General features: G+C 41.3%; 1 protein-coding gene across 1 annotated transcript; it reads left to right on the top strand.

The window, feature by feature from the left end:
- Positions 1 to 786: 786 nt before the first annotated feature.
- Positions 787 to 16,756, top strand: dnajc5ga (DnaJ (Hsp40) homolog, subfamily C, member 5 gamma a). Its single transcript, XM_079180109.1, has 7 exons — positions 787 to 885; positions 8,214 to 8,341; positions 8,789 to 9,002; positions 9,913 to 10,069; positions 11,572 to 11,750; positions 12,346 to 12,385; positions 12,549 to 16,756. The coding sequence occupies exons 2-5, from the start codon at positions 8,223 to 8,225 to the stop codon at positions 11,745 to 11,747; spliced, it is 666 nt and encodes a 221-aa protein (XP_079036235.1). The 5' UTR covers positions 787 to 885; positions 8,214 to 8,222; the 3' UTR covers positions 11,748 to 11,750; positions 12,346 to 12,385; positions 12,549 to 16,756.
- The last annotated feature ends 83 nt before the right edge of the window (positions 16,757 to 16,839 follow it).

Genomic DNA, 16,839 nt, shown 5'->3' with positions numbered 1-16,839 from the left:
AGGCAGAGAAATTGCATCACTGCCTCCACAAAGCTGTTAATTGTTGGACCTTTTTTGGAAAGCTGTAATAATAAATGTCATACTGCGTAATACAAACTTAATTAGACACTGTTTGGATGCAAATTTGCATAGACGGTAATGATGGAAGAGAAATAATCAAATCAAGCGATGATTAAAAGCGGCTTTACAATAAATGCTGCATTCAAGACCTGTTGGAACATTTTTTATTAATTATAATTCACAAGGGTGCATGTATGACTCGGCAACGTTTTAAATATTGAGACGAAATTAGATTACAAGAACAAATAAACGAATCAAATGTAGCTCCTGAATGATACCGGAGCTGCTGAAATGTTTAAGAATACACCTTAATTCTCTGCACTTTCATGTTGTCTGATATCCTCAGGAACTCACGTGTTTCTGTTTTCATTCTTTATTGTGTATTTGCAGAGGCACAGGCTAATTTACTCTCAAGTGCGGGAATATGCAGCTTTTGGTGAATAACACATTTAAAGCAGTTATTACAACAGTCTGGATGCTCCCTCTATGTATTTGTTTTCTTCGGCTCCGAGATGATTAATTTGCGAAATAAGTCAAAATCAAGATTTCACGATTAGCTTCACGTGCTCGAAAAGTGAATTTTGGAGGAAACCTTGAAAGCAACATCGCCTTTCCCTGGAAGGAAGAACCAGCCAATCACAGCGCGTGAGCCCTCTTGCGAAGAGAAGCGTAGATGAAGAGGCGACCCGGCGGCCACAGCAGGATACCTCCTCTCAGCCACCGGTCCAAAAATGAGCCTTCACTAGAGAGCTAAGACGCTGAACCGGACGCCTCTATGATCCAGCTAACCTTACAGCGAGATATTCAGTGTTCAGTTTGCACAAGGTAAGGCGTTAACGGCAGCACTTAATCGGCTAGCGTGAGGTTAGCTAACCGTGGATAGCTGTCACGGTCACGTAGGCCAAACTCTATTCAAAAATCTGGCGTTTTAAGGCTGAGTTGATTCTCAACAAAGGCAGCGTAGCGTGGGTGACGTGAAAGTATAACATGATACCGAGCATCTCACAAACCCTTAGGGTGCACTTTCCGTTCGGATATTGTGCTATAATGCCACATAAAATGTATTTCTTTAAGTGTTGTACTTCTAAACGGGAGGGCGGTGGCAGCGAAGACAGTTGTGAACGACTGCTAATGAGGATTTGCGCTTCTGAGGATGAAAACGCTGCATGTGTGCGCTGAAACGTAGCTAATGCATAAAGACCCCTGTGGCCACATTTGACTATGTTCATGTTGCACATACACACACGAGGATACATTAACATGTTTGAATGTATATGCAGCTATGTGCAGCGTTGTCTGCAGCAATGTCGGGGCTACTTCTGGCTAGCAGGTAGCCCGATATAACGGACCTCGAGTACCACATTTTAATGCATTTATTCTTGAAGTCATGCCACAGATGCACTTCTTTTAGTGGCGAGATGTCTCATGCACCGTCTAACGTTTAGTTTAGCTAACAGCTAAGCTACCTGTCAGCACCGGGGCCGACATGTCACTTTATTCTGCTGATTAAGTGAACCAGACGGAAGTATTTCATGACGGAACAAAGAGGAATACGTGTTCAGTTTAAATTGTACGAATGTGTTCCGTTATGTGAATGACTGGGTGGGTGCAACATAGAAAGTAGTTCTCCATGTGCAGGGAGATTAGCGGAGGATTAGGGCTCCACAAGGACAAACAGACGACAATCACGCGGCGTTCCTTCTTTCGTCATACCGGAACATGTTATCTCCAAAAACACACCAGACCGCAATTACTTCATCAAGTCATCTTGTCTGTCAAGGTGTGCTTTTCTTTAGCTAGCATGGACAAAGAGGTTGCAAGGTGATGCTGCATCTAAACAGTGGTGGAAAGTCACTTAGTGCATTTACTCGAATACTGTACTTCAGTACAATGTTTGAGGTATTTGTACTTTACTTGAGTATTTCCATTTTATGGTACTCTATACTTCTCCTCCACTACAATTCAAAGGGAAATTTTATACTTTTCACTCTACTGCCTTTATTTGATAACTTAAGTTACTTTTTAGATTAATGCAAGATGTAATCAACAAATGTATTATTGTATCAATAAGACTTTAATGATCCCTATGGGCAAATCCACAAAGTATCCATCAGAATTTAAAGTAATGTTATATATAATTATAAAAAAAATAAAATTAGGCAGCTTTAGTACCCGCTGTGATGTACCAAATATATAATCAAATAATATAATTTATCCTGAGAAGGGTTTCTCTGTAAAATTACTACATTTGGTACTTTTAAGTACATTTTGATGGCAATACTTTTGTGCTTTTTACTCAAGTAAAACTTAAAATTCTGGAATGTCACTTGTAACGGAGTAAAAAAGACACAAATACTTCTTCCACCTCTGCATCTAAACTTGTCAAACTTGAGGAAAACCACAACACGTGACCACACATGTGCTCTGGCAGAATCCGGCTCCTCTATGTGGTCATTCAAGAAGCTCGATCTAATGACCCAATTATGGAGTCCACTCTCTCTTGGCGCTCTTTCTCCCAGCCTGTGTTGCCTCCAAGTTCTCTCAATCAGATCATTTAGCTCATAAATGGTGAGCTGTTCCCCTGCCAGAAGTTGGGATTTCCTGTTTCCCATCAGAAACTCTCTAATAACTTACTCCTCCCTTGTAGGGGATTTGGTATGTTTTCTGACATCAGACGAACGAGCCTGACCCGTATAAAGTGAAGTGAATCGTTTTGTTTTCAGCATGGCGTGTTTTAAGGGTAATCAGAATGCCGTTCCACTGACGTGGGATTTGTTTAAACTGGCGTCCTAATCAACCGGAGGCCTTTACTGCAGACAGCTGTTATCCCCACACATTGTGAAGAGATCCGGAGGGTTTCTTACTTTCTACCACCTTTGATCATAAACAGATGCAGCGTATTAGAGTCGTGTGTGTGTGTGTGTGTGTGTGTGTGGGGGGGATATGTACACACGGACTGAGAGTGAAGTCATCAGATATGAGTATCAAACAATTGTCTGGCAGAGGTATGTTTTATTGATTCTTTTTCCTCTGGGGTGCTTTGGCTGTTATTACGTAGTTATTACATGTGACACACCTTTAGGAAGCTATTGCTATTTTTGAACAATAAAGAGAGCTATTTTAAGAGTAAAGGTGTTCCAGTCTGTCTTAAGAGTTGCTGTCTTCACTGAGAGAGACTTTTCTCAATGTTGCCCTCAGTCCTCATGTGATTTTCCTCATTTGTGGATTTTTGACAAGCGTCCTTGTCTCGAGCAATGAAACATGTCTTTTGTTGAACTGGCACCAAACAGTGCTTTGGTGTCTTTTTGATGTTCTAATAATAGGCTTTTAAAAATGGTAATTTAAGTACTTCTAAATATGGACCTGAGTAGTAGAAAAGGTTGCTTTGTGTCTTTGCCCACACATTTGTTGATCTGCAGGTTTGCATTGGTTTGAAATATACTCTATCTACAGTCGTACTATTGCAAGTAGAGGGATTTTGATAAACTTGTCTAAATATTTCTGCTAAGCAGTACTTTTAGTTGTCAGTCATATTATTCATTGTCAGACCAGAGTTTTGTTGAACAAATAGCTCTTTAAAAGGTTAAAGGTTCTCTACATGGCAAACAATCATTTTGCTCTGTGAAGATATACATGAGTAATGTCCACCTGAGCAGAGAATGAAGTCTCTGTGTGTTGTTGTTGATAATCGAACAAGCTTCAAGTTTAAGCATGACATATACATCTATGAGACGTCTGTATAGAAATCATGATTAATCACAAACCAGTTTATTTCTGTTAAGAATATACAAAGCATTCCAATTTATACATCAGTTTTATCACTGAACCTGTTTGTTTCTCACACACACACACACGCACGCACGCACGCACGCACGCACGCACGCGCGTGCTTTGCCTCCCTCATTTTCTGCTTTGGTCTCTCAGCTGACAGCCTTTCAGCCCCAAAAAAGATCCTGCTAAATAGCTGTTAAAGTGAGATGAATATCTGCACTTTAAGAGTACAAAAGAGCCCAGTCGAAATATTTTGAAAGAAAGACCAAACACTCTACTGTGTGTCTCTAGTTTTAGTGGCTGTGCTGCTTCATTTGCATACCATAGGTCCTGTTAGCGTGATAAAGGAGCACCATTTGCATACATACAGAGCCGTTTTATTTTTTTAAAATCTGCACCATAACGACTGCAGTTTGCTAATTAACCTAATAGACTTGGCTCAGTGACACTCCATCGAACGCTCCGGTCCGGTGGTGATGGATTGATCGGACTGCTCTTGCCTAGAGGTCTTGCAGGTTTATGTACAAAGCGAAGGCCTCTTGCACTGAACGGCTCTCTCCTCACAGACTGCCCACGGTTTGTGCAGCATGTTGGGAGAATTTGGAGTGTTTACATCAGCTTTCTTGGCTTCAGCAGGCGAGCCATCTGGCCCTGCAGCGTGTCCGTCGCTGAGAAAAGTATTGGCCTTTTTGATCTCTCATCTTTCAAATCAAGAGCCCACTAATCCTAACACGTGAGAAGCATGGCAACCATAAATGTTTGTGAAAACAAATGACTACGTGGTTATCAGAATAGTTTCTTATTGACAGAAGAATTCGTGTGAAATTGTAGCTGCCATTTTGCAACACGCTCTAGTTTTTGTGACTAGTACCGTCTTTTAAAATGACTAATGCGTGAAGGTAGTGTGAAGCTTAAATAACAGGAGGATCTTTACTTCATCGGATGAGACAGTCAAAGCGAAGCTGCTTTCTCCTGCAGCGCTACAGATCTTTCTCATCAGAAATTAAGTTGAAGCAGAAATGTGAGTGAGGAAGGATTGTTATCCGCTGTGTGACCACCAGTGGATGTTGGTTTCTTCCAACAGATGCCCTCAGGACGGGGATGTTAATAGTTTGGATGTGAGCAAAGTTCAGTACTTTTTGTGTGTGATTGCTGAGAACACGACGAATAATGTGAGAGTTGTTACTTCGGTTGCACGTAAACGCACAAGACAGCCTATAACTCACTGAAACTAAAATCTGATAAACAGGATGTACCAAGTTCATGCTGAAAGTGAAGCTAGTGGCAGCACTGTTGACTCCATTATGGATACGAATGCTTCCCGTGGTTGCTGTGACCTTTCCTTCATCCTTGCTGTACGCCCTTAGACCCTAATAACCCCTGAAGTTAACGATATCATTATCAAGTCTCACACCTTTATAACTGATGGTGGCTTCATGAAATTGATTGTTAGAAGTGGGTCTACGATTACTTTCATTATCGATTCATCCGCCAATTATTTTCTACATTAATCGTTTGGTCTTTATTGTCAGAAAAGTACACGTTGATGTCTTTAAATCGTCTAAAAACCCAAAGATATTCAGTTTAATATGATATTAAAACAGGCTTCTGTGATTGACTGATTAGCCGACTAATCGTTGCAGCTCTATTAAGTGTAATCCATGCGCTGCTGAACCCAAGTTGGTTAATTAATTTATAGACGGAAAATATATTAATATTATTTTTTACAATTGATGAATAACCTATTATAAATGGCTTATTCTAAAATGTGTTTTGTTGAATTGGAAATTGAATAAGTGTCGAAGAAAAGTCCAAAACACGCTATTTGAAGACGTTGCAGGACCGCTCTTGGATATTGGGACCGTTTTTCACATTTTTCTTGGCATTTTGTAGACTAATTGTTTTAAAATTTTAAAAAAACAATTAAGCTAATCCAATTACGTCCTCTTCCAATCCAACTGCAGTCTGCTACTATGAACATTATCTAAAAAAAGAATAATCATTGGGTATATTTGGGAGAACAGCAAAAAAACTCACGCTTGCGCAAGCTTGCTGCTTGATTGTCCGCACGAGGTTGAAATGTTTAAAATAGTAAGATTTTATGGGTACACAACCGGGTAAGTGAGATATGGATTATGCTGTTTAATGCAAAGCCGCGTTCACTTCGAGTCATCAAATCGTTTCCAGAATACACGGTAACACGCAATGAGTCGTTGATATAGAAATGATCATCCTTTTAATAACCTAAATATCTGAGTTCAGGTCTTCACAAAGAGAGCAGACGACTTCATAATGGTTCGCTGAAATAACGAAAGCCCTCAGTTCACACAGCTCTACCATCAGCTGGGGATTTGTAATAACTGCATAAGGTCAACTGAGTTTTTAATCCTCTGCAAATCTGCCCACTTTGTAATATCTAAAGTACAAAAAAAATCCACCGCAAATTGCCTTCCATATGCCAGGAATCACGTCTGATAATACTCGTCGTGCATGAATAGACATCCTAATAGTCCTATTTTTTTAATCCCTCTATCTCTTTACTTTCACCTGGAAGTCTAATGGAGGCTGCGATGGAAATGCCTACTGACAAACGCAGTAATGTAAAGCGTGCGTGCAGGGCTGCGTGGTAGCCACAGGCTGACCAGGACATTGGCCTTCTCTGACATGGACTCGGACGGGTAATCTGTCAAATCAGCAAAATGTAATCTTCTTTAGTCAACAACCCAGACAGCATTATTTACGTGGCTTAGTAAGAGTGTGTGTGTGTGTGTGTGTGTGTGTGTGTACAGTAGCCATACTTTGATAGTAAGCTCTTTTGTATATTGTCATTGTGAAACACAGATTCCAAGCGATTTAACATCACCGTCATTCTTTCACTCCAGTTACGACACAATCGTGACTATGGGTATAATATTACATTTGTTTTTGCCATGTGCACCCTGAGACTGAACTGTGTGTGTCAGGTGTAGTTTAAAGACGCTGAAAGCACAAGAGAGGAAGATGATGCAAAACCTACTTAGTGCACGAGGCCTTAGAGATGGACCTGTGGGGAAAAAAACAAAGAACCGCCTTCTAATTTAGCTATAAACAAATGAGCTTACCCATGTGAGAGCGAGCTCTACCTCTACCTGCTCACGCACTGAGAGCACACCGTCGTCTCACATCCTAACCTCTTCATGTCCCTCTTCGTCTCATCTAAAGTCTTAAGTGCAGTCGTCACCTTTGAATGAAAGGAGAAGGGGGAAATGTGCCACACCATGTGTATTAGAAGTCAAATTGACCCACAAGTTTGTTAATTAAATGATTGTTTAAGTGACACATATTTGCTAATTTAAACTTCATAGATGTTTCCTGCTTTCCTTTTGTTTTCTTAAACATATTCAGTTTAAAATGATAAGACATTTGAAGATGTTGAGCTTTCTGAACTTGCAATGAGCATTTTTATATTTGATAGACTAAATGTTTAATAAATAAATGGGGAAAAACTCACAACAGTAAATGCTGCTCCTCTGTAGAGTTGGACCCGAAATTTGACTATTCGGATATTTGTTCGTTCGGTTCGATTTTTACTATATATATATATATATATATATATATATATATATATATATATATATATATATTATTTTGTATTTGCTAGTTATTTTTTTGAAGATTTCTATAATTAAACATTTTAATTATACTATCACAGCAGTGAACGCCACGCTTCAGTTCACCTCGGCCGTTGAAGCGAAAACAAAGTGCCGAAGACCTCAGCTGTGTGCGGACACTTCAACTGAGTGATGGAAACACAGAGGCCGTCTGCAAACCTTTGGGGAAATGTTTTTTTTTTTGGATTCAGTATCAAAAAACAATACAAACAACACTGTAGATTAACAGAATCCTTTAACTGAAACGAATGATGTCTTTAGGTCTTTGCAACCCATTGTGGTTGTTCCTGATTATTTTGAAAGCACCTCCACCGTGTGGGAAGAAGCGATAATTGTCATGTTGTAATTATAATTGTAGGACTCTTATTTAATTGTAGTAGTAATAGTTGTATCTGGCCTAGTTTTGAGGGTCTGTGTTTGTATTCTAAACTGAGATCAGTAGCACATCTGGTAAATGTACTCCTCCTCCAGGCAGAAAGGCACCAATAGTCTTCTGTCCTGACTTTATGTACTGAACAGTTCCACACTAGTGACTAGCTGCTCCCTCGGTAAACAGCAGTGCTGGGAAGTTGAGACAGTGTTGAAGAGCCGACTGAGCTGAATCTTGCAACATGGCCGATAAGCTGCGATGCTTTATCTTTTAATCCCTCGGCAACATTTACTAACATTTCATCATTTTCAAATGATTTCTGACTCTCTCTCTCTCTCTCGGTCTCTTTTTCCTAATAACAGAGGTGAGCCATGGCTGAACCGAACCCCTCCCGCCCCCAAAGGAAGATGTCCACCGCTGGGGAGAGTGTGTACAAGGTGCTAGGGCTGGAGAAAGGAGCGACGGCCGAGGACATCAAGAAAGCCTACAGGTAAGCCGTCTGAACGTGTAATGATCTGAATTGTTAGAGTTAAGATGTCTCCTCTGAAAGGCTTAGTTTCTCCAGAGTAGGCAGGCTAACCACATTGTAATTATTCCTTAAGGCGTTTGCTCAATCCTTTGCCTAAATTAGTGTAATCCTGTTCCTGATTGTTTTGGCAAATGCCGCCTCATAGACATTCCTGCACCAGTTATTGCTAAATAGCAATAATCTTTATTGTGACTTTGATGTGGCATCGTTTGTTTTTTTACCCAAAAAACGTCTTTTTTTTAATAGCCATTGAAATGACTTTGATAAACAATTAGTGAATGGCTCGTCATTGACAAACTGAAGATGAAATAAAATCATCAAAATAAATCAAACCTGATCCCTCCTCCACTTAAACACTTTTCCACATTTTCCTCTGATTTCCTGTGTTCCCCTCTTCTCTCCCGCCAGGAAACTAGCGTTGAAGTACCACCCGGATAAGAACCCGGACAACCCGGAGGCAGCGGAGAAGTTCAAGGAGATCAACAACGCCAACTCTATTTTAAACGATGAGACAAAGAGGAAGATCTACAACGAGTATGGCTCCATGGGCCTCTACGTGTCCGAACAGTTCGGAGAGGAGAGCGTCAAATATTACTTCCTCATGTCCAAGTGGTGGTTTAAGGTTCGTTTACCATCTTTATGCATGAAGGGGACGGGTTGTGCTGCATTTGACTATTTTAAGTTGCTACAGTTAAGGGCTTTTTATATGCAACCAGTGTAGTATTGATCAATTCCACTTAGGGCTGCACGATTATGACCAGAAATATGACCACAAAATGTTATTGTCTTTCATGCTGTTAGGTAGTATGCAGTCCTGCTTACAGATAAATGTTGTTTTGTACAAAACGCTGTTCAGTGGTTGATCCAGACTGACAACTGAAAGAGACACAGATCCCTCTGAGCAACAGTTGAATAACAATAGAAGCAATCACGAGTCATTGGGAAAATAAACTGGAAGCTTAGCATTAAGATATATATGCAGATTTCAATATCGGTGTCAAGTGCACAGTAACGCAGCCTAGAGCGAGCTGGAAGCTCTTCAAACTTCACAACAGAAATAGAAGGTTCGTATTGAAGGAACTAAGAAAAACATCAATGTATAACAGCTGATTCCATGTCTTTGAACGGTAATGTACATGTGGTCACCACTAACAGCAACACCTGTACAATCCAACGCTATAGGCCACCAGTAGCTGTTAGCTTTCTATGAAGCCAGAGTTTATAGTGTTACAGATTTTATTATGGGATGGCTCTGTTCTTTCCCTCTACAGCTAGTTCTGGTCAATAATGAAGTGAAACATTTCTTGCGTCAGAATCCGATCACAAACTTTCAAAATAGGATTCATCTTTTCTCTTATCCTGGGTAACGCCCTTTTATGACTGTTAAGATTATAAAGTACCTTCTCCTTATTTCACTACAGCTCTCACACATGCATGAGTCCTAAGTGTGCAGACGTCAGTCCTGTTAGATCCTCCTGCGTGCCTCCTCGTTGATGGCGTTTGTATGTGGTTCTGTTTGTTGCTTCCTGCAGGGTCTGGTACTGTGCTGCACAATGTTCACCTGCTGCTGCTGTTGCTGCTGCTGCTGTTTCTGCTGCGGGAAGTGCAAACCACCCGACGACGATGACAACTACCAGTATGTCGACCCGGAAGACCTGGAGGCCCAAATCAAAGCAGAGCAGGACGGAGGTGAGAGGGCGCTAAACATAGTTAGGGTTCAACGCTGATGTTGTAAAATATTTTCTTTCTGGTATTTAAAAAAAAGATTGTTGCACGCCGTTGTGTATCCTTTTGCTTTGTGATTAACTACCGTACATCTAGGAGACGGTACGCGCTCCCACAAGGGTGTGAGGACCTTTAACCATGGTGCGTTTAACACGCCTCATAGTGATCAATTAAAAGAATACTTCACCCACAAAATGACCATTTGTATATCAGCTACTCAGGCTGTGCTACCTTGAGAAAGGTCTTGATTTATTGAAGTAAATTGGGGCCGCGTTTATTAAACAGCAAACCTTTTATATACAAACATCTGTTTGTGAATTCTCACACAACCTGTTTAGTTGGGTTGTCTCAGTTAGCCACTTGTTAGCGACCGTCTTTGATGTTGTAGAACAAAACACAGACCTCGTTTCAGGCATCGAACCAAAAACCCAGTTGACTTTGAGACGAGGGAACTGGAAGGGCAAAAATGCTGAGTCATTCCTGCAACGCTCCATCAGGGTTTAATGCACAGAACGTTAAACATGTGTCGTATGTCATGGAGAAGTTTCCAAAGCTCAAGTCAAGAAAGGACCGATGTTGCATTGCAGTTTGGTCGACAATGTTAAGCGGGGTTCATCATGCACATCTGTTGTAGAGATACTGAGGCAGCTTTTGCAGGAGGTGTTTATAGACTAATAGAAATAATAACTTTAAATTGATAAAGCACCGTTAAAACCAAAGTTACAAACTGCTTTACAGTAAAAACAAATGATAAAAGTAGATTCCATCAGAAGAGAAGCGAGTCATAAGATATAAAAACCTTTTCATGTGGTACACAGTGATGAGGACGATGTTTATCTCCTGTAACAAGACGCACAATGACAAACTGTTTAGGTGGAGCGAGCAGCATGAGAATGAGGGATCCTTCAGTTTCTGTGTCAGCAGCTCCACATGCTGCTGACACAGGGAGGCTGCTGTCCATCGTCTCAGATACTGTTAAGAAGATTATTTCCTCTTTCAAAACTCACATTATCTTTCTTTAAATCCAGTAACGTCACAGTAGCTCGACTGAGGCTGCATCCACACTTCTACTTTTTCATTTTAAAAAGGTGTTTCAAAAACAAAAATGAAGAAACAGCAGGGAAGCAGACGTCTGATAAGACCAATCAGAAGGGAACGTGGGTGTCTACTAAAACCCAGACCCCTAAAATACGCAACCTCTGAGTTTTCAAACTAAACTAAGGTCAGTATCGTTTTCATGCACGTCCGAAAATGCCGGAGCAGTGTGGATCCTAGACGTATTTAAAACGGAATGGTATTTGTATGGATGTAGCCTAACCTCGTGTCTATCAATGTTGAAACGGCGTCTGTAAGAATCATCTGTGTTGAAGGTAAACTAACCGTAGAGGCTTTCTGTAACCTCACCAGTGAACATAACATGCTCTCACGCTGCAGGACCCGTGTGTGTTCATGCTCCGCTCCAACAGGTTACACAGTAATCATAGGCCAGCCCAAATCTAATCTGGGTCCAGAAAACCCAGAAGGCCAGAGTCAGCCCATCCCCATGCCGCTGCCCATGCCTCCCCCCGAGCCCCAGTCGCCGACCCCGGCCAGTCCAGCGGGGGAAGAAAACCCGGGAGAGACCCTACCAGAGTCGAAATGACTCGTAAGAGCCGTCTCATTTATCCGTCACGTGTCATCCTTGGTGTCGCTTGTACGTGGGCCATCGCTGCTGCTTCACTCATCCATAACACAAGTGCTCGGGCTGTCCCGTTACCACCGCGCTGCTGCATTCACCACGTCGTCTTGTACCTGCATGTTTCCATACGCTTGTCGTCAGTGTTGCACTAAGTCACTGTACTGTTTGCTTGAATTGCTGTATATATTAAGGCATCATCTTGTACGTACTTCCTGTTTGTCATACTCTGATGGTAAGCTTGCATCATGTAGAGATGGAACATGAAGATGCCTGTTGTGTCTTTTTTTTATATTAGTCAGATATCTAATGCAAAAATGAAGATTCTTTGCACTGCATGTTCACTCCTAGTTTAATACAGAACAGTGTGTTGTCTGTTACCCATCTGTCTGCATAACCACGTAACACAACACTGTGTGCTTTAATAATGGAATTAATTCACTGTTTACTACTTTTTTTTTCTGCCAAGTTAGTTTAAAACTGTAGCTGTGTTTATCATTTATTGTCAGGTTATTAGACATGTGATTATAGAGGCTAACATGGGTGTTTTCCTTTCCTATTGCAGGAAAGTGACAGTGCGGATGAGCCTCTACTAGCAGACGCAGGTAGGTTTAATGCAGGGTGAAGCATCACACAGGTAGAAGAAGCTCTGGAGAGAACAGCTCTCGTTATATCTTTGTGTGGACGACCAAGAGACACCGTTTTAAAGCTGCCGCGTCAGGAATAAGTGTCAGCCCGTTTGACTCCCCACTTGTCTCCCTCTTTCAGCCTTTCAAGCCCCTACTATGATCCAGCCACATTCGACTGCTGCCAGAGATCAACCAGCCCAAAGCCACCAGCCGGCCCAGGCCCACACCTCAACCCCGACCCCCTCAAGCCCCCTGATCCACCCACTGGACCACACCTGTCAGGTGGGCGCCTAAAGCCTCTCGGCCCCCTACCATGGAACTCAAGTTATGGAGGAGCATTCATGCAATTTAAACTACTTTCTGGGCTCTGAAAGTGCAAAGAGCCTCACTGTAAATGTTAGTCCCCTTGTTACTTCCAGCTTGCTACGTACCTTTAGCCTAGCCTGGGCTACTTGTGATCTTGCCAACAGTTTCAGTCATCCAGGACGAGGCTCTGCCCGGACTCTTCACTAATCTGTTCTAGTCATCCCATAACTACCAGTGAGGACTGGGCTGCAAGATGGCAAAACCAGTGAGATACAGGGGGGCAACCAGCACCATGGAAAGGTGGTCCTCATTATTCATCTGCTAGGACTGGAACTGTCTCTTTCCCAACCTCCCTTGCGTCTCCCTCCATTTAGGACTTTGTCCGTGTCCAACAGGACGGCGTTTGTTTTTAACATTCCTCCCTTTTTTAACTTGTTTTGGAGTTGTTCTCCAAGTTAAAAAGGATTTTTGGATGCCACTTGTGACTGCTGCACAGCAACGTGGGTGTGGAGGACCTTTTTTTTTTGTTTCCTCGTCCTTCAGTCTCGCTTCAACGAACAATCTGATTCAGTTAAATATGTCATTAACACCTTCTAACACTGGTCCTTTCCAACAAGCTCCCGATGCCGAGTGCGGTGGTTTTGAAATATTTTTCTTTCGGAGGAGGACTAACGAAGCTACGTTTTTTGTTTTGTTTTTTAATTCGGGACCCTGCTACATTTCACATGAGCGCACGAAGGTGAGGAAGGGGAACAGAAGAGATGTAACTCAGCAGAAATGACTGACAGATGATGTCTCCGATGTTAAATGTCTGAGCCAAAACCCGGAACTCAAGATGTAGAGCCTGGATCAGGAGTAGGGTCGATGTGCATGCATTTCTTTTTTTTGTTGTTTTTTTCGAATGCATGCCCCCCCCTTGTACCAGCCCGTATGTCATCGTGTGCAACCCTGGGCTAAAAAAAAATGAATCCAACCCCCAAGCTTCATCTATTGACTAAAGTGGACAATGACAGATGCCATACCATGGAGGAGAAACACATTTCTACGATTTGATCATGTTTAGTGAGGTCGTTGCGGTCCAAACTATTTGGTCGACCAAAGCCAACCGCTCCATGTAGCCCGCCAACACACGAGAACTCCGTAAAGCCACAGTTCACGTTGTCAAAGATGTTTTTATGATATGCATTCGGGTCTATGCACCTCGCGAAGCCGGTCCGCTACCATTTCAAGCGGTTTTAACCTCGGCCCAGGGTTTTATTTTACCTCTTATTTCAGAAACCGTCAACTCTTAAAGTCACTCGATGAACGGCAACCTCGGGTCCAGATTCACTAAGGCTGCGCTGCAAGGGCAATCCTCTGATTTCAGTGCATTTTCATCTGTTCCTTGAGTTCACATAACGGTCTGCAGATAGTGGCCCTTGAACAAGATCACTGAGAAAGCAATGCACCCTCTTCACTGATCTCTTCTTATTGTAGTTGGACTCATTTATTAAGGGTTACATCTTTGCTCCAAACATTTCCTTCTCACAGTTCTTCCCGACTCGATGACAGCGATGTGCCTTGAACAATAACTGCAGCGGTGACTGAACGGACGACTGTTGATGCAACATTTTGATGACTGTTGGTGTCTTGTTTTAGCAGGAAATCATGTGTAAATATAGCGAGTATACACACAGGTACATGACCGTGAGGAGGAGCGTTAATCTTCAGGCACGGCTGTCTCCTCTGCTTATTCATCCTCTTTGTGCAAACATTTAGTGAATCTGGATCTGTGTTGTTTCAGCTGCACGGTGACAATAGCGACCACAGAGGATCCCTGCATATAGCGTTCTACACTAACACTCTTTTGTTTACACTTGACGCGTTCACTTAGTGTTTTATCTCACTTTTATTTGACACGTTCCTCTTGGATTTAGGTGTAGTTAGAAAGGAGCGTCGCCCATCAATCACAGGGACTTTTTCAGAGCGGTTTCATCTGCATGTTCACCGTTGGTGCTGCAGCTAGACATGGGACGGTGTGGAGAGTTAATGTCCAGATTATCCCAATAATCATCAAGATATGTTTAAAACGACACTAAAACCTAAAACCTAAAAACTAAAATCTTGTCAAGAAATAAATATTTCTCACTGAAGTGAGACATCCTTTTTTTTTTTTTTTTTTTTTTAGCAAACAGCATTTTTAGTGAAATAAAAAAACAACCTTAGAAACGGTAATCATAAGGTACCGCTGCATGAATAACAGATAAATAAAAGATACAAATAATAGCAACATTGTGTGAGTCTGTTCTTTCTCTCGTAATAATTCTTATATATTTTTTTTATAATCAGGCTCATGATTTTCACTTCTTCACCACGATCAACTTGTGTATTTTTTTTTATTTAATTCTGATCTGCGATACAAATCTATATCCCACCTCTAGCTGCAGCCAACAATCATTTCTCATGATTCATCACTTTGTTTGTGTAACGTCGGAAAAATTGGCCGCCAAGGTTTCCCCCGAGGTGACGTCTTCATGTTTTTTCTTGACAAATGACTGATTGAAGTCGTTGCAGCGCGGTGCTTGTATTCTTGCTGATCTGTACATGGGGCTACTGAGAGAGGTGTCGGGCTGTGTTAACCTGTTTGTATTGAGTCTAATCAGTTAGTTCATCATGACTGTGTTCCTCCATACTGTTCATGTCTAACAGTCAATATCATGTGAATGGTGTTGCGTAACGTTTACTCTAGTTAATACATGCATTAAGTGCAACTTTGAGCTCAAAGTTTCATATTTATTTACTTACCACACGGGTGCTTTTGATCGATTGAACGTACTTTACTTCTGGAACATGGGGATTATTATTTTTGATTCCTCATCGATGTCTTGTCTGCAACATTCCTAACTTACTCATATTGTCTGGAGCGCACCATGAGTCTGAGATGACGCTATGGACACAGAAACAGTCTCATGTACACATATCTAAAGTGAAAAAAATCTTCCTATCTAAGGGTATTTTGAAAGGAGTTGTTGGAGATGTTTGTCTTTATTAATAACATTCAAAAGTTTTGAGATTGTTAACTTTGGTCGATAAGTTGCTGTGCTGTTGAGAATTGTCTCGTGTGGAGTACTGTTTGCTTGTAGGTACATTTCTAAACTAAATGAAATTATGAGTATTCCTTTTGTTTTTCTCCCACAATAAATCAAGGCCATAGTGTGTCTGTGTGTCAAACTCAGCTGCTGAAACTCAATATTAATATTTGCCTGCTGAACTGTAATACAATACTGTTGACCTACATGTGGAACCAGCAACCGAGAACATTTTCGTCGGACTAATGCTGTACCTCCACCGCTTCATTTTGGCTCCGTATTAGATCGCGTATCGACTTGTATCGCATGTAACCATCAAACCTGCAGCTCCAAGTGTTCAAGTTCTTCACATCTTCTCAAATCAATGAGGCCACGCAGCGCTGAAAGAAGACATTATTTATTATTTTTGTAATTGTTGTAAATAACTCGTAAAAACCGTAAACTTGCTGACAAAATTCCTTATTGTGAATGGAGACCTTTAATGAATTGTCTGTTTTAACAGTGTACATACATTTTTAAGTTTTAATTTTTTATTTGTCACATAGAAATACCCTAACTTAAATGTGATATTACTAAAAGGGGTGTCAGTGGTGGGGGGGTTAACTTGCTCAACTCTAAAATTAATTTGTCTACTTTCAGTCCTGGGTTCAATGCTTTGTGCTAACCTGATAGCATACACACTGTGTTTGGTGATGCGAACTCCATGCAAGTGAATGCAAGAAACCCGTTAGCATGGCGCTAACGTTCTGTGTATATAGTTTGGATCTGTGTTGTCATTACTCGACTGACAAGTGAGGCAATCTACCAAAATTGCTGTATTTCTCTTAAGAGTGAAGAGATAATATTGAATTCAATAGAACATGACGAAGACATTTTAACAATGAGGGTTTTTTTGGTGGGGGGGGCACTGACTGTTGTGGTTCCGTGTGGACGATCTGTAAATGAGTTAATATGAAATTCAACCAAATAAAAAAAGGGGGATTTTATAACTTCTTGTCTCTTAGTTTGTCATTTATTGGCATTTGCGTGTAACATCTTGTCAAACTTTATTTTATT

This window comes from Pholis gunnellus (genome assembly GCF_910591455.1).
Source record: "Pholis gunnellus genome assembly, chromosome: 19".
Lineage (NCBI taxonomy): Eukaryota > Metazoa > Chordata > Actinopteri > Perciformes > Pholidae > Pholis > Pholis gunnellus.
This window is presented reverse-complemented; position numbering and strand designations above follow the sequence as displayed.